Source organism: Microcaecilia unicolor, chromosome 2 (genome assembly GCF_901765095.1).
Source record: "Microcaecilia unicolor chromosome 2, aMicUni1.1, whole genome shotgun sequence".
NCBI classification, from domain to species: Eukaryota; Metazoa; Chordata; class Amphibia; order Gymnophiona; family Siphonopidae; genus Microcaecilia; species Microcaecilia unicolor.
This window is the reverse complement of record NC_044032.1, coordinates 202,960,520-202,978,473: the sequence shown is the minus strand read 5'-3', so window position 1 is coordinate 202,978,473 and position 17,954 is coordinate 202,960,520. Positions and strand designations below refer to the sequence as shown.

The 17,954-nt window shown below is 47.6% G+C and overlaps 1 protein-coding gene across 1 annotated transcript in view; it reads left to right on the top strand.

The window, feature by feature from the left end:
• The window catches only part of LRRC2 (leucine rich repeat containing 2), a 202,728-nt gene that overhangs the window by 167,927 nt on the left and 16,847 nt on the right, over positions 1-17,954 (top strand). Inside the window, exon 6 of the mRNA XM_030193630.1 lies at positions 15,435-15,580. Coding sequence (XP_030049490.1) covers positions 15,435-15,580 — 146 coding nt within the window. The remainder of the gene's footprint in view (positions 1-15,434; positions 15,581-17,954) is intronic.

The window sequence follows — 17,954 nt, the reverse complement described above, 5'->3', positions numbered from 1 at the left end:
CTTTCTCCTTACCTTATTTTGATTTTAATGTACATCACCTTGTTACCTTCCCAAGGAAAGGTGATAGAAAAGTGACATACTCCATTTTATCCCCTCCCCCCCATTTCCACTCCCTTTTCTCCCCTCCTCTTTCCAAAAACAAGAGTTAACATTCCATCTGTTTGGCAACTACTTCGCTGCAGTTTTACTACCACAAACATTAAATAACAATGGATGGCATTGTTGGGGTGGGAGTACACTGGAGCCAAATGCAGCACTCTTCAAATAATCAAATAATAAAGTCCCAAGACCCAAATCTCCTTGTCTGCCCCCCCACCATGCTACTAGCTGGGAGGTGGGAAATCAGTCCCCAGATGATAATCAGACCTCTGGTCCTCACCATATTACTAGCTAAGGACCACTGCTAACTGGTATAGCTGCCAACCAGGCCTGCAATCTCCTTACCCGACAACTGTAAAGGCCACTGCTCAATGGCTGCCAGTGGTTGTAGGGCTCTTAGCATTCTCATCCATAATGTTTGGCTCCGGTAACCCACCACAGGGACAAGGCCCACCAAACTCACAGCTGTGACCAAGAACACATCCCAACAGGGCATCTTCCAAGACTACCTGAAAGTCATTCAAAAATTATTCCTGTCCTACATAATGCCCAGGACACTCCAAATCCACACACACATAGTATATCTTAACCTCCCCCCCCCCCCCCCCCCCCCCATGTACACCTGTCATTTACCTCTTCTACTCTTTAAAACAAAGCCTCATTATTATGTCAGGCCATCTGACCATGATGCTGGTAAACAACTACAAAATGGCTTCCAAGTCCTCTGAGCTGCCTTGTTAAGCTGTTTGCAGGCCCAATAACCCAAATTGTTACCCGGCCCCCAAATGAACCCCCAAGACCGATGGGCATTCCCTTGTGTGAACATAGAAACACATCAGAGGTATAACCTGGAGCTATCATATACTGCATTCCAGGAACCAACATCAGCCCGTGGACTACCCCCCAAAGGTATAGAACATACCCCAGCTTCAAAGACCAAACCCCAACTTGATAGCCAAGACCAAGGCCCTGGATCTGCATACCAGCTGAGCCAGGGGCCTGCTGCACCCCCTGACCAAGATAAACAACCTGGGATTTTCTACACCTCCTGCTAGGCTTGGCAGAGCTCCAACTTCTCTGCATGTTTCTCCACCTTACTCCCTTGTAGGCACCATTCTCCATGTGTCAGACTGTTCATCTGGGGACAGCTCAGATGCCCCTACCTCCCCTGACCTGTCCCCTTGCACCTACTCCCTGAGACAGCCTAACCAGGGCCAACTGGACCACTGATGCTGAGTGTCAATCTAGACCAGAGCTCCTCAATGATTCACTTCTTCTGCCTTGTGCCCACCCCACAAGAGACAAGCAGGATGATGCCCCTTGCACACCATCACCTAGGGCATGGCCGTGACCGCAAGGAAATGATGGCATAGAAGTAAGCCATGCCTCAGTTGAAACCTAAGCCTCCACTCTCACCTGGATAGACAGTCTGGTTTCCGGAAACTTCTGCTGTTCCATCCCTCAGAACACCAGCTGATGCACTGGCATGGTTGTGTCCCAAATCATTGCTACTGAGGAGGAGAGAAAAATGCTGGCAAGCCCTTGGAGAGAGGACAAGCGCTAATTGCTGCAAAGCAAGGTACCCACTACTCTTCCTGCCTAAGCACCCTCTCACTGAATACCTCTCAACCCAGACATCCCATGATTCTCTTCTCCAAACCAATCCTCAGTCTTCCTTCCACAAACATCCCCTCCATCGAGGCCCATTCCTCCCCTTCCTCATTCCCATTCCCATCCCCAACTTCCTGCTGCTCCAACCTGTGGCAAGGGACCCTCAGCTAAGCCCCAGGTTATTCCTCTCACTTAAGACTGCACCCTCCTGGCTCCCCATTAAGTTTTGTAACAGTGAATTATCTTTATTCTCAAATGCGCAGACAGCTGCTTAAATAAGCCCTTGGTTATTAAGAGTAGAAAGAAGGATGAGAAGTTAGAGTGGTCAGAGTATTTCTACAACTATAGAATTGTCTTCACCTGACTAACTTAAGGCATTGAATGATTAAACTTTTAGGAATTGCATTCCAAATATTTGCTGAGATCAGACAAATATTAATTGAAACTATGTGCTTGTGTTTATCTGTATGTTCATGGGGGAAGGGCTTTGCAGTAAGCTTTAACAGTCAGTTCTGAACTCCAGAGAAAGAAGAATGCTGTATTATCCTCATTGAGAAGCTTATAAGCAGGAAGAACCAGCAATATATAAAAGAGCTAAAACATTCATTTTTTAAGCAGGAAGAAACCATAAACACATGCCAAGGGGCATATAATTTCCTGCTGCACATTTTTTTCTCCATTTCAAGGGGAGAAACATGCAAACCTTTCACTCGGATGAAGTGAAAATGAAAGACACTACAGAATTTAGAGCGCCCCTTGGTCTGAATCATATATATATATGTGCACAATCTCAATTTTTGTAATTTTCAGTAAATTGATGTTTTAGTTCTTTATCATGCTGAAAAGCTGTTGGAATCTGGAAACCCTTGATGGGAAAGTGTTCTGCTGCAGTTAGAGGAGCAAGATTGTTCTTTTCCAGACAGCTGGCGGCATTTTACCCAGTGGTTTTGTTGTGTCACACTTTTCTGAATAGTACTTTCAAAACCCAGGATACTGTCAGGCTCAGTTTTGAAAGAAAAGGGCGTCCAAAAAGCGACACAAAAGGCACATGGGCGTCCCCGTGAAAGAAGGTCACCCAAATTCAATAATCGAAACACGGCCGTAAGGGCGTCCTCAGTGTGAGGACGCCCATCTATGGTCGTTCCCACAAGGGCGTGTTATGGGCGGCGTTACGAGATGGGCGTCCCCAGCGTATAATGGCTAGCGAAATGGTTTCGCATGGGTGGGAATATGGGCGTCCTTAGTTAGATCTGAAATAAAAGCGACCAGGGTAAGGGGGAAGTCGTCTTTAGACCCATTAGTGATTTTGTGCAGTTGGAGAGTGGTGAGAGTGTTGTTGAGAGAGAAAGCTGAGAGTTTGTTCAGTACCTGTTACCTTTGTCTGTGTGCCGTAGTTGGAATGCTTTCACCCTCACCTGCCTCATTTGTGTTTTACCTTTTCAGCTTTCCCTACCCTTCTAGCCCCCAAACCCAGACACCACTACTCCTTCCTCTATCTCCCCATCCCTCTCCATTCACTGTCCCCAAGTTCATATTTTATTCCCTTACCTGTTTATAGTCTCTGTTTGTCTCTTTGTCCTGTGTACTGCTGCAGCGTGTTTGTGAAGACTACTTGGAGAGTGAGTGGCTAGATGGTATGGCACAAGAGATTGTACTGGGTCAGAGAGTGCTTGAAGTGTGGCTCTGCTGTGTGTGACCACATTGTTTGTCAGTGGTGGGAGAGTGAGTGTCAGCTTCTGTTGCTGCTGTGTTTCACCAAGTTGGTAGAGAGAGGTGAGCACTGGTGGCACTGCATTGCACCTGTATTGTGGGGAAATGGAGGCACTAAATGCACAGGTGGCTTACATGTTGGAGGAAGGGGGGAGGCACCGCAGAAAGTACTCACGCCCCAGAGTTTTCAGGCCCTGTAGCAGTTTCCTAGACCTCACTGACCTGCAGTGTCTCACTAGGTACCGCTTTGATAGGGCTGCCATTCAGCACCTTCCTTTGTGACCAGCTCAAACCCCTCCTGCAGCTCAGGACCCATAGGAACAACCCCATCCCTGTGCACCTAAAGATCACTGCTTCTGTATCTTTTCTGGCCACTGGGAGTTTCCAGTCTGTCCTATCTGTAAACACGGGTCTCACCCAGGCTTCCATTTCTAACTACTACTATTACTACTATTTATAATTTTTATAGCGCTACAAGGCATACGCAGTGCTGTACACCATACACAAAAAAGACAGTCCCTGCTCAAAGAGCTTACAATCTAGATAAGACAGGTAAACAGACAGAACAATTAAGGATAAGGGAATAAATAGGTGAGGTTAAAGGACAGGGCAAGTGAGTAGTGTTTAGGAGTCAAAAGCAGTGGTAAAGAGGTGGGCTTTAAGTTTGGACTTGAAAACGGCCAAAGACGGGGCTAGACGCACAGGCTCGGGAAGTCTATTCCAAGCGTGGAGTGCAGCAAGACAAAAGGAATGGAGTCTAGAATTAGCAATAGAGGAGAAGGGGACGGATAAGAGAGATTTATCTACAGAACGGAGTACTCGAGGGGAGGCGTAGGGAGAGACGAGAGTGGAGAGGTACTGGGGAGCAGCAGAGTGAATACACTTATAGGTCAATAAGAGAAGCTTGAACTGAATATGGAAATGGATAGGGAGCCAGTGAAGTGACTTAAGGAGGGGGCTAATGTGAGCGTAGCGACTTTGGCGGAAAATGAGTCACGCAGCAGAGTTTTGGACTGATTGAAGAGGAGAGAGATGGCTAAGAGGGAGGCCGGTGAGAAGCAGGTTACAATAATCAAGATGAGAGGTGATAAGAGTGTGGATAAGGGTTCTGCGTGCTCAGAGATGAAGGGACGGATTTTGCTAATGTTATACAGAAAGAAACGATTTGGGAGTCATCAGCATAGAGATGGTAATGAAAGCCATCACCCAGTTCCTTGATGCCTTCCTTACCCACACCTCTGAGTACATCACCTTCCCCACCCCACCCCCCAGGCCCTGCAGAACAACATGGCTGACTTCTAAACTGTAGCTCGCTTCCCCTCGGTCATAGGCGCCATTGACTGCACACATGTCGCACTCAGACCCCCACGGGCACGAGAGGCCACTTATAGGAACAGAAAAGCATTCCACTCACTCAATATGCAAGTTGTGTGTGACGCCCAAGGGGAGATTCTAGACGTGTGTGCCCGATACCCAGGTTCCACCCATGACAACTATATATTGCAACACTCAGGAATCTTCCGCAGGTTTGAGCGATGGGAGATCACCGGCGGATGGCTCCTAGGTAAGTGCAGCATGGATCTGCCCAAACTATACCTCCTCCATCGGGCAACCCTCCACAACCCACTATTCCCCCACCCCCACCTCCATAAGGTACCCGCTCCAAACAATACACACTCATCTTTCTCATCCTGCTTCTCCCCAAAGGTGACAGAGGCTACCACAGTGGATTTGGCTCATGATCCCCATAGTGCACCCACAAACAGAGTCAGAGGAGAACTACAACAGTAGACATCAGACCACCCATGGCATCATCGAGCGCACCTTTGGACAACTTAAGAACAGGTTCCGATGTCTGGTGTAAAGAGTATGTAGAAAGGGCTAGGGAACAAAAAGGGAAAAGGAGAGGAAGGAACTACAACTCCCAACATGCCCCAAAGGAACCCTGGGATAGGCAAGAGTACCCCCGTTACCGGCAGGCTTTTCCCAAGAAAGACCTCGAAATGAGAAACTACGACTCCCAGCAGGCCCCAAGGGAACCCGGGGATAGGAGAGAGTACGTGCATTCCAGGGAGTCACCAGAAGAGGGCCGCAGGGGAGTGAGTAAAGCCAATTCTCCAACCTGGGGGGGGGAATGGTGGAACAAGTGGGTGGAGAAAGAAAAGACACCAAAGAATCTTAATGAAGGAGAGGGGCAGCAGCTGGAGAGGGGGCGGGGTGCAGAGAATATGGATTGGGCTCCTGAGGAGGGGAAAGACAGAGAGAAGCCTTGCCCGATGGAGCTGACTGAACCTGAGAACGCCTTGGAAGAGCCGATGGACTGTGCTGCTCTGGCTCAGCGAAGGCCAGAGAAACCGCGGGGCCAAACCGGGTCAGCGGGAGGAGGTCAGGGGAGAGTGTGACTGACCAAGAGGGTGGGACCCTAGGCTTTGAGCCCGCGCAGAGCCATTGTTCGTAGAGAGAGAGAAAGATAGAGAGAGAGAAAGGACTGTTGCTTATTTTTCTCAAGAAGGAAAGACTGAACGGGGGACATTGATACTGTGGGGTTTTTTTGTGCACCAACTAATGGGACTAAGAGGAGCCCAGGGGAGTTACTATACCTCCTAGGGCGTCAGGGGTCGGGAACTAACCTGGGAGCCAGGAGCGGCCATGACTCTCATTGTTTTTTTGGTTGTTTCGAACCTCGGATTTTTCTGTTTTGGGTGATCCCAGAGCTACTTACCTTTGAAGCTTAAAAAGGCAAGAAGTTGGTTGCTGTGTTTTTTTTTCGGCAACGCTCCAGGAGAAAAGAGGGAGAGGGGAAGTAGCTGCTGAAGCCTGGACTGTGTAACTGACCGGCTTGAAAAGAGGGAGAGGGGAAGTAGCTGCTGAAGCCTGGACTGTGTAACTGACCGGCTTGAAAAGAGGGAGAGGGGAAGTAGCTGCTGAAGCCTGGACTGTGTAATTGACTGGCTTGACAAGAGGGAAAGGCTTGTATGCCGTAAGAGGAATAAAAAGGCTGAAAGACGGAGGGATTAACCTCCTATGCAATAAAAAGCTGTCCTGTGGATGTTTTTTTTTTGTTAAAGTGACCGGCCCTTGAGGTCGTGGTTTTTTTTTTGTTTTTGGAGTTGTATCGGACGGGAGAAGGAGGAGCAAACTTACAATTGGTGTCAGAAGTGGGATAAATGTGCTGACCTGTCGCTCGAGGAGGCCAAGACAAGCAAGAAAGAAAATCCCGTCGGAGGGACCAACGCGGAGCAAAGCGCAGACCCGTCTTGGGTTCTGGAGTAGCTGTTCTGGCGCAAGTATGGATCCCAAGGAGATCTTCGCCTGGATGACTATGCCGTTCCAGAAGCAGCAAGAACTGGCGGCGAAGATGGTGGAGGAGTCCTTGACTGCCGCCCGAGATCAACAACAACCAGTGTTGAATCTGCTCCAGGACTTTTTTCAGAGGGGGAGCAGTACCCCTAGGGAGTTTGGATCCGGAACGGCCGGACAAGGGACCGGAGGAAACGGTGCGGTAGGACCTATATCCATGAATTCACTTACCTGGGGGAAGTTATCTGAGCAGGATAATGTGGATGATTTCCTGACCGCATTTGAGAGGGTGGCGGCCGCCGCCGGATGGCCACAAGAACAGTGGGCCATGCGATTAGTGCCTTCACTATCAGGGGAGGCTCTGGCCGCCTTTAGAGACTTGCCTACTGGGGACGCTGCCAACTATGGGAGGTTAAGAGAGGCCATCAAGGACCGATATGGACTAAGTACCCAGGCCTATAGGCGAAAGTTTAGGTCCACGAAATGGGAAAAGGGGGAAACACCTAAAGCGGTGGCCAATAGACTGATGGACTTAGTAAAAAAATGGTTGGAACCCGATCACCACACCACTGCCGAGATTCTGCAAGAACTGGTAGTGGAGCAATTCCTGCAGGGCCTACCCAGGGAGATTAGGGCAGGGCTGGTCCAAAGGGGCTGTAGGACGGTAGAGGGCGTGGTAGCGGGGTTGGAATGGTACCTGGAAGCCCAACATTGGGGGGGACACGACCTGGAGGGAGGAAAGTCCCGGCCTCAGGAAGGCGGGGGTCCCAAAGTTTCCTGCCGCAAGAATGATCCCCAGGGAGGGCAGGGCGGTTCAAGTGGCGTGGGTAAAAAGCCAGTAGGGCCTGAAGGCCAGGGTAAAAAGGCTACCTCTTATGAGGGAAAATTATGTTATCAGTGTGGAAAACCAGGGCACTTCAAGAAGGATTGCCTAGGTCGGGAGGGGTGGATCTCGCAGGTTGCCCAGGGGTTCAGGCCACGTTATACAGCCAAGGTGGAGGGTTTGCCTATTCTAGCCATGTTAGACTCGGGGGCCGACCAGTCCATGATCTGTAGGCGGTTATGGGAGCAACTAAGAAAGAGGAGGAAACGGGGTAAGGATACCTATGAAGGAGCAGTGGCCATTCAGTGTATACATGGCGCCAGTACGCGGTATACCCTCCATAGAGTTAATTTGAAGGGGCCCACAGGAGAGATAGAGATAGCCATGGCTGTTCTACCCAGGTTGCCACAGGAGATGATTTTAGGAAGGGATTGGCCGCCGTTTACAGACTGTATTAGTAAAAAAGAAGTGTTGGTCACTACCCGCGCACAGGCACGACAGGACCCTGAAGCGGAGGAAGAGGGAATAGGAGGTATTTTCCCTTTTCAGGGAGAGGTCTTAGGGGAGCCGGGAAAAGGGAGAAAGGGTAAAGCTTTGAGGAAAAAGGAGCAGAGGGGTAGACGGGAGGCATGGGAGCAGGTACAAAGAGAAAGTTACCTGCCGGTAGCCCCGAAAGAATTGAAGGAACAGTTTCCCCAGTTTCATAGGGAGCAGGCCGCTGACCCCACTTTAGAATATGCCTGGGAGAGGGCACGCCAGGGGGGGGACATTGAGGCTCCGGGTTTCATGGTAGAAGGGGACATATTGTATCGTAGGGTGCCAAACTGGGAGAACGCTGAAGGAGGGAGACAGCTAGTAGTTCCTCAAACTTTTCGTCCACTAGTGGTAAGGCTGGCTCATGATCATCCTTTGGGGGGGCATAAGGGTTCTCAGGCGACCCTAACTCAGATATTGGTGTGTTTTTATTGGCCAGGAGTTTATGGGGAGGTGGAGAAGTATTGCAAGTCTTGCCCAAATTGTCAGAAGGTGGCAGAGCATCTCCCACCTAGGGCACCTCTAAGGCCACTCCCTAGGGTGGAACAACCGGGGAGGAGAATAGCCATGGATATTATTGGCCCAGTAACAAAATCTCCGAGAGGCTTCCTCTATGTGTTAGTGATAATGGATATGGCCACTAGGTACCCCTGGGCCATACCTTTAAGGAGCATATCCGCGAGGGGCATTGCCCGGGAACTGATAAAAATTTTTTGTGAGGTGGGGTTCCCCCAAGAGGTTTTGACAGATAGGGGATCCAACTTCATGTCAAGCACCTTAAGGCAAGTGTGGGAGGCTTTTGGGGTACAGCATATCCGTACCGCGGCCTACCATCCGCAAACAAATGGGATGGTGGAACGTTTTAATAGAACCTTAAAGGGGATGTTAAAAAAAGCGCTAGGCGAAGATAGGACGGGTTGGGACCAACTGTTACCCTTCGTGCTATATGCATATAGGGAGAAGGTGCAGGACTCCTTAGGAGTTTCTCCGTTCGAGCTAATGTTTGGCCGGAGGCCCAGGGGAATTTTAGATATCATACAGGAACATTGGGTACCTCCGGAAACGTCAGATCAGTCAGTGGTAGAATATCTACAGGATCTGAGAGCCCGATTGGATAAGTTACAGGAATATTCCCAGGAGAGGCTGGAACAGAGCCAGTCTCATCAAAAGGAATATTATGATAAAGGTACGCGGGAACGGGAGTTTGTAGCAGGAGATAGGGTCCTTATCCTGGTCTCTGAAGATCCTCATAAGTTTGCCTCTAGGTGGAAGGGTCCATGGGTTGTGAAGAAGAGACTAGGGCCGCTTACGTATGAAGTGGCGAACGAGAAGGGTCGTGTCCAAACCTTCCATGTGAACCTTATGAAACCCTGGGTAGCAAGGGTAGACTTTCAGACCCGGGTGGAAGAAAAGGAGGGAGAGGAGTTGGGGCCGCAAATAAGAGATATTTTCAAGCCCGGGGAGCCAGGGATTAATCCCCAGTTGCCCCAGGCACAAAAAAAGGAGATCGGAAGGCTCCTAAAAGGGTTTGACGATGTGTTGACGGCGTGTCCGGGGAATACTCACCTGGTGGAGCATGACATTAGAACAGAAAGGGGTAAAGTAGTTCGGCAAAGGCCATATAGGCTGTCCCCCATGAAAAAGAGAGAGGTTATTAAACAGGTGCAGGAAATGTTAGATTTCGGGGTGATTGAGGAGTCAAATAGCCCCTGGTCAAGCCCCGTGGTATTAGTGCCAAAGCCCGAGGGGGAGTGGAGATTCTGCATAGATTTCCGCCAGCTTAATACTATTTCTCAAGCAGATGCCTATCCTATGCCCTACATTGAGGAGCTGGTGGATAGGCTAGGATCCGCACAATATCTTACTACCCTGGACTTGACAAAAGGGTACTGACAGATTCCACTTACCCCAGGGGCTCAAGCTAAGACGGCTTTTAGTACGCCCATGGGCCTGTACCAGTTTAAAAGATTACCCTTTGGCCTTAATTCAGCGGCTGCGAGCTGTCAGAGGTTGCTAGACAGGGTTCTCCAACCTCATCAGACATACGCCGCAGCGTATATGGATGATGTTGTAATACATAGTGGGGATTGGAATACCCATTTAAAACAGGTGGAGGCGGTTCTGCAGGCTTTTAGGGATGCAGGACTTACCTTGAACCCCAAAAAGTGTTATTTTGCTCAGTACCGGGTGAAGTATTTGGGATATAATGTGGGCCGGGGAGAGGTGCGACCCTTATTAAATAAGGTCAAGGGCATCCAAGAGTTTCCCCGACCAAACACAAAGAAACAATTACGTAGATTCCTGGGTATGGTAGGGTATTACCGCAGGTTCATCCCGCAGTTTTCCTCAATGGCCACGGCCCTTACTGACATGTTGAGAGGGAAAAAACCGGACCGATTGAGGTGGGGAGGGGAGGAGTTGAGGGCATTTGAACGGATGCAGAGAGCCCTGTGCCAGGAACCTGTATTGAAGGCGGTAGATTTCGAGAAACCCTTTGTCCTTCAAACAGATGCTTCGGGGAGGGGGTTAGGGGCTGTTCTGTCCCAAGAGCATGAAGGGGAAGAACATCCGGTGCTCTATTTAAGCCGGAAGCTCCTTCCTCATGAGGAGCATTACTCCACCATAGAGAAGGAGTGTTTGGCCATACGATGGGCAGTGCAAGAGTGTAGTGTCTATTTAGAAGGGAGGAAATTTAAGCTGGTTACTGATCATGCTCCATTGAAATGGCTAAATATGATGAAGAATAATAATGGGAGATTAATGCAATGGTACTTAGCTTTGCAGCCGTTCCAATATTCTGTGGAGCATCGCCCGGGTCGATGTTTAGAAAATGTGGATGCCCTGTCCCGGGTGGAGGAGGAGAAGGGGGAGAATGAGGAAGAAGGGGGAGAGGGAAGCTTAAGGGGGGGGGGGGTATGTAAAGAGTATGTAGAAAGGGCTAGGGAACAAAAAGGGAAAAGGAGAGGAAGGAACTACAACTCCCAACATGCCCCAAAGGAACCCTGGGATAGGCAAGAGTACCCCCGTTACCGGCAGGCTTTTCCCAAGAAAGACCTCGAAATGAGAAACTACGACTCCCAGCAGGCCCCAAGGGAACCCAGGGATAGGAGAGAGTACGTGCATTCCAGGGAGTCACCAGAAGAGGGCCGCAGGGGAGTGAGTAAAGCCAATTCTCCAACCTGGGGGGGGGGGGGGGGGGGGGGAATGGTGGAACAAGTGGGTGGAGAAAGAAAAGACACCAAAGAATCTTAATGAAGGAGAGGGGCAGCAGCTGGAGAGGGGGCGGGGTGCAGAGAATATGGATTGGGCTCCTGAGGAGGGGAAAGACAGAGAGGAGCCTTGCCTGATGGAGCTGACTGAACCTGAGAACGCCTTGGAAGAGCCAATGGACTGTGCTGCTCTGGCTCAGCGAAGGCCAGAGAAACCGCGGGGCCAAACCGGGTCAGCGGGAGGAGGTCAGGGGAGAGTGTGACTGACCAAGAGGGTGGGACCCTAGGCTTTGAGCCCGCGCAGAGCCATTGTTCGTAGAGAGAGAGAGAGATAGAGAGAGATAGAGAGAGAGAAAGGACTGTTGCTTATTTTTCTCAAGAAGGAAAGACTGAACGGGGGACATTGATACTGTGGGTTTTTTTTGTGCACCAACTAATGGGACTAAGAGGAGCCCAGGGGAGTTACTATACCTCCTAGGGCGTCAGGGGTCGGGAACTAACCTGGGAGCCAGGAGCGGCCATGACTCTCATTGTTTTTTTGGTTGTTTCGAACCTCGGATTTTTCTGTTTTGGGTGATCCCAGAGCTACTTACCTTTGAAGCTTAAAAAGGCAAGAAGTTGGTTGCTGTGTTTTTTTTTCGGCAACGCTCCAGGAGAAAAGAGGGAGAGGGGAAGTAGCTGCTGAAGCCTGGACTGTGTAACTGACCGGCTTGAAAAGAGGGAGAGGGGAAGTAGCTGCTGAAGCCTGGACTGTGTAACTGACTGGCTTGACAAGAGGGAAAGGCTTGTATGCCGTAAGAGGAATAAAAAGGCTGAAAGACGGAGGGATTAACCTCCTATGCAATAAAAAGCTGTCCTGTGGATGTTTTTTTTTTGTTAAAGTGACCGGCCCTTGAGGTCGTGGGTTTTTTTTTGTTTTTGGAGCTGTATCGGACGGGAGAAGGAGGAGCAAACTTACACTGGAACATTCTGGAGGGGAGCTCCTGTACAGCCTCCAAAAGGTGGCAAAGGTATTCCTGGCCTGCTGGATGCTACATAATTTGGCAATGCACAGAGAACAGGCCCTCCCAGAAGAGTCACAGCCATCATAGCAACAGGCCCCAGATGAACAGGATGAGGCGCCCCCTCCACCTCCCGCCCACAGAGCAGAGCAGAGTGCACACCAGCTGGGGGTCAAAGCCAGGCAAAGACTGATCAAGACAAGTTTTGTGTGAGAGTAAGTTGACATTTATTTCTATGACATAGTATTTACACACCACCACCACCACCCCTCCCAACACCATCACCCACTCTGTGCATATTCCCCTCCCTCCCTCCAACCCTCACCCCCCAACACCCCAGCATGTCCCATCACTTTCTCCGCCCCCTCCCCTGGCCCCGTCCCCTCCTACCCCTCCCACCGTGTTCCTTTGCAGCTGGTGCTGCAGGGGAACTCTGTTGAGAGTCCTCTGATGAGCTCCCACTCTCCTCTGTGTTCACAACGCAGCCTGCTGCCTCGGGTGCCTGTGGAAGTCCGGCCACCTTGCTCTCTGTGACTTGCCATGCAACCTGGGCACAGGACCCAGAAGGGGAGCTGGTGTGGTGGCTGCTGGACCAGTGGCTGGGGAGGCTGAGGATCTCAAGCACCTCTTCTTAGTGGGTGGTTGCTGTGCAGTGGTGGAAGTAGACTTATGGGAGGAAAAAGAACAATTGCAAGTGAATGAATGTATATACATAAGTACATAAGTATTGCCATGCTGGGAAAGACCAAAGGTCCATCAAGCCCAGCATCCTATTTCCAACAGTAGCCAATCCAGCTCACAAATACCTGGCAAGATCCCAAAAAAGTACAAAACATTTTATACTGCTTATCCCAGAAATAGTGGATTTTCCCCAAGTTCAATTTAATAATGGTCTATTGACTTTTCCTTTAGGAAGCTGTCCAAATCTTTTTTAAAACTCTGCTAAGCTAACCACCTTTACCACATTCTCTGGCAACGAATTCCAGAGTTTAATTACACGTTGAGTGAAGAAACATTTGCTCCAGTTCGTTTTAAATTTACTACATTGTAGCTTCATCGCATGCCCCCTAGTCCTAGTATTTTTGGAAAGCGTAAACAGACGCTTCACATCTACCCGTTCAACTATATATATAGTCAATACATTGAAAATGTTTTTTGCCAAGGTGGTTCTGCACTATTCTATTTCCTGACGTACTATATATTTCATTTTACATTTGTTTTGCCACAGGCAAATATGAAAGACGCATCTTATTAAGCAGTGTTGTTACTGGTTTCATTGTAGTAAGCATACATGAGTGTCTTTTTTTCTAATCTTTTTTTCTTTTACTATGTAATGTAAAACTGAGCTATTGTTATACCAGTGATTTGCTGCTAATATGCCTCTCAGTTACCAGCCCCGGATTTCCAGTATCACCACCAAACAGGTCCTACCTTTCAGAAAATTTTACACTGCATCCACTACTAGAATAAAGAAATTAATTTCTTCCTGTACTCTGATTATGAGCATTTCCTGGTACTTTAAGGAGAAATGAGTATTTTGTGCCATGATACATCCTGTTAGGAGGTGAAGGGATAATTAATGCTTCCTGTCAGAAGGGGAGGGGGACTAAGGGGCCCTTTTACTAAACCATGGCAAAATCTGGACCTAGTGCATGCTATCATGTAATCTTCTCTAAGCCCATTTTAACATGACAGTATTCATGCATTTAAAAAATATATATATATAGTATATTGCAGGGGCATAGCCAGACCTCACGGTAGGAGGGGGCCAGAGCCTGTGGGAGCACATTTTGGTCTGCCACCTCGCTACTGTCTCCCACTGCTCCCCTGCCGCTTTCCTCCGCCACTTGTCCCCAACCCCCGCCAGCTGAAGCATTGTCCAGCACCGGTCTCTGGCGCTGTTGCATTGCCTGCCCTGCTCTGTCTTCCCCTCATGTCCTGCACGCTCCTTTTAGTGAAATTGAACATGCTTAGTTTCACGAAAAGGAGCATGCTGGACGTGAGGGAAAGACAGAGCAGGGCAGGCAACATGGCAGTGCCAGAGACCAGCGCTGGACAACACTTCAGCTGGCGGGGGTTAGGGGACCCCCACCAGCAAAACCAGGGGCCCAGGCCCCATATAGCTATGCCACTGGTATGTTGTAACCTGCTTTTTCAAAGTACATTGGCCTTACAATGTTAAAGAAAAGTAACTGAAAGCAATGTCTCAAATTGCATAATTTTCCATTTTACTACTCTAAGGGCTCCTTTCACTAAGCAGGTGAAAGCCCAACTTGGGCTTACCACTCACTATACAGGAAGTATCGGCACGCTACCGCAGCAGCCCGGTGGTACTTCCCACCCCTAGTGCGCCATCATTTCTGGCACAACAAAAATGTATTTATTTTTGTAAAGCCTGAGTGTACCCGGCGGTAATTGGGCAGTGCCATGCGTTGCTTGCTTACTGCCGGGTTAACATGGGAGCCCTTTCCGCCACCTCAATGGATGGCGGTAAGGGCTCCCCCCCCAAAATGGCCACATGGCAACTGCTTTACTTGCTGCATGGCTATTTCCTGCAGGAAGGCGAGATTTCCCCTTTAGCAGCTATGGTAAAAGGCCTCGGTGCACAAGTAAAACATGCACCGAAGCCAGCGCCAGCCCCAGCCCCCTTTTGCTGCAGCTTGGTAAAAGGGGCCCTAACTAAGTTATTTGGTTCAGACCATGTGCTTGTTGACAATGTATTTGATTGAGTCATCAATAAAAAATTGTTGAAATATAAAAATGTGAGTTTTTTTTTTAAAGGAAGCTTTAGGTAACATTGGATGAAGCAAGTTACAGAGCAAATATATAAAAAATATGGCAGTCAATGAGAGTCAAGTAAATCAGGGGTAGGCAATTATGGTCCTCAAGAGCCCAATGCAGGTCAAAATCTCAGGATATCCACAATGAACATGCATGAGATAGACTTATATACCAAGGAGTCACTGCATGCAAATCTATCTCATGCATATTCATTGTGGATATCCTGAAAACCTGACCTGCCTGGAGCTCTCAAGGACCAGAATTGCCTACCCCTGAATTAAGTGATTCTAGATTAATTTTCAGTATGAGTTGTTACATCATGAAATATTTGCAGAAGGCTTAAATGAAATACGCTTTTAATTCTAGCTCAGTAACCTGAAACAGCTGAAATTTGTTGATGTGTCTGCAAACAAGTTTTCCACCATTCCAGTCTGTGTTCTCCGCATGTCAAACCTGCAGTGGTTGGACATTAGCAGCAATAACTTGAAGGATCTTCCAGAGGATATGGACAGGTAATTATGTGGAACCTCACTTGATGGCAGAATTCCTATACACAGTTACTGGCCAACTTCATTTGATTTTCAAACTTATATTCTACTACTTTTATAGAGCAGATCACAACATCCATAAATAATAATATTTCACAGCCATAAATCATCCCCACCTGATCCCAAATTATATATCCCATTGCATATTAAGGGGTTCATTTTCAAAAAGAGAAAAACATCTCAAAAATGGCATAAAGTACCATTTGGATGTTTTTCTCTATAAAGCATCCAAATCCCAATTTTCAAAACTCAGATTTGAGACTTTTTCTCTGCAGTGTGTCTAAATCACAAGGGGTCATGTCAGGGCCATGTTGGGGGACAGATCTGGATATTCCTACAATTTAGACGGTTTTCTGCCATAATGGAATAAAGCAAAAACATCCAGGTCTAAAAGTTAGATGTTTTGGTCTAGACCTGTTTCGATCACATCCAATTCAAATAAAAGGTGCTCTAAATGATAAGATGCCCTCTGGAGGGATTAAGGCATAACCCCTTTAGTCCCCAAGTGGTCACTGACCCCCAACCGCTCCCCAAAGATGTGAAAGAAACAGTACATACTAGTCTTGGTGATGGCTTCAGATGTTATGGCCAGTCCTATTGGAGCAGCAAGCAAGCCCCTGGAGAAGCCTAATGGTTGGTGCAGTGGACTGTAGAGAAGGGGACCCTGGCCAATATCCCACTCTAACTGGTACACTTGTGGTGGAAAGTGTGAGCCATCCAATACCTACTGTACCAAACTGTACACCACTACAATAGCCCTTATGTCTGCAGGTGTCACCTATATGTGGGTACATAGGTTCTTGGTAGGCTCACCATACAATATAAGGGGGTAACGGTAAGATGTGTACCTGGGATCTTTTATGTGAAGTCCACTGCAGTGCCCCCCTAGGGTGCCCCACTGCTCTGCTGGGATGTCTGTGGTGCCAGTCTACTAAGAATCCTGGCTCCCCAGACGTCCTAATGGCTTGTTTTTGTGCATATTTCCCTTGGACACTTTTTTTTTCCCGGAAATGGCCACAAAAGAAAAATGCTCTGAGCACAAAATGTCTAAAAACGTCTAGGAAATGGGCATTTTTTAAAAACAAAGATAGACATTTTTCAGATTCAAAGTGGTCATGTTCATCACTTGATTTTTGGATGTTTTCAGCAAAACATTCAAAGTTGGATTTAGACGTCATATCGAAAATGCCCCGCATAATGTTCTAAAATAGCCTATTTTCTTGAAATGCTATATATAAAAAAAAAAAAAAAAAAAGAGTATTATTACTATAATTTCTCTTTTTAGAGCATTTATTTAATGATTTAGGCATTTATAGTCTACTTTAATCCCTAAGCAGATTACAATTAGTTATAGGAAGTGGTTTATACAAGGGTTGTTTTGTCAAATGGGTTACATATACCATAAAATCAACTTTACATTAACCCATTATGAGAATTAAACATGTTTCAAAGTCCCATGGTGTTATTTGTTTATCTTAGAAATAAAGGAGCCCTTTTACTAAAACATGTAAAGCACTAATGCACACTTAATGTGGGTAAAACGGCTTATCGCAAAAACTCAAAGCGTTTTGTGGTAATTTGTCTGTCAGCATGTGCTAATCATATGTTATTTATATTTTTTGCAATGTTTTTGGGAGGGCATGTGCCATGAGTGGGGAATGGGAGTGGAAGTTTTAGCTAGCTAGCACATTCGCATTAGAGCATGCTAACTGGCTAATTTGGAGTTAACATGTAAGCACCTCCTAAATAGGAGGCGATAAGTGCTCCTACATTAATATTTTGCAGGTAACACACACTAAAGTGAACATTATTACACAACCCTCCTAAAAAAACCAATTAATTGAAAAGTATCTTAAATACTACTGTGTTAAAAATGGGTTTAGTGCATGGGAAAGTCCCATATTAACACATGCTAAGCCATTTTCTAATGTATTTTAGCAAAGGGCCCCAAAGAAAATGACCTGCTCATCCTTTCCAAAGGCTCAGCTCTGCTTTTTTTTCTTTAACCTCAGAGATCTGCTTTTGTCACATGCTTTTGGAATTTGGACTCCATCCTCATCTCCAACACATCCACTGGGAGGTTGCTCCATATATCCACAGCTCTTTCTGTAAAGATATATTTCCATAGGTTACTCTTGAGTCTACTCTTTTCTCTTTCATCCTATGACTCCATTGTCCCAAGGTCTCCTTTGAGTTCAAACAAAAATGTAAAAATCTCTATCATTTCTTTCCTATACCTTTTTGCCTTCCGGAAATCAGGTAAGACAAAGCCATAGCAGAGAGATTAAATGAATTCTTTGCTTTGGTCTTCACCAAGGAAGATTTGGGAGAGATACCG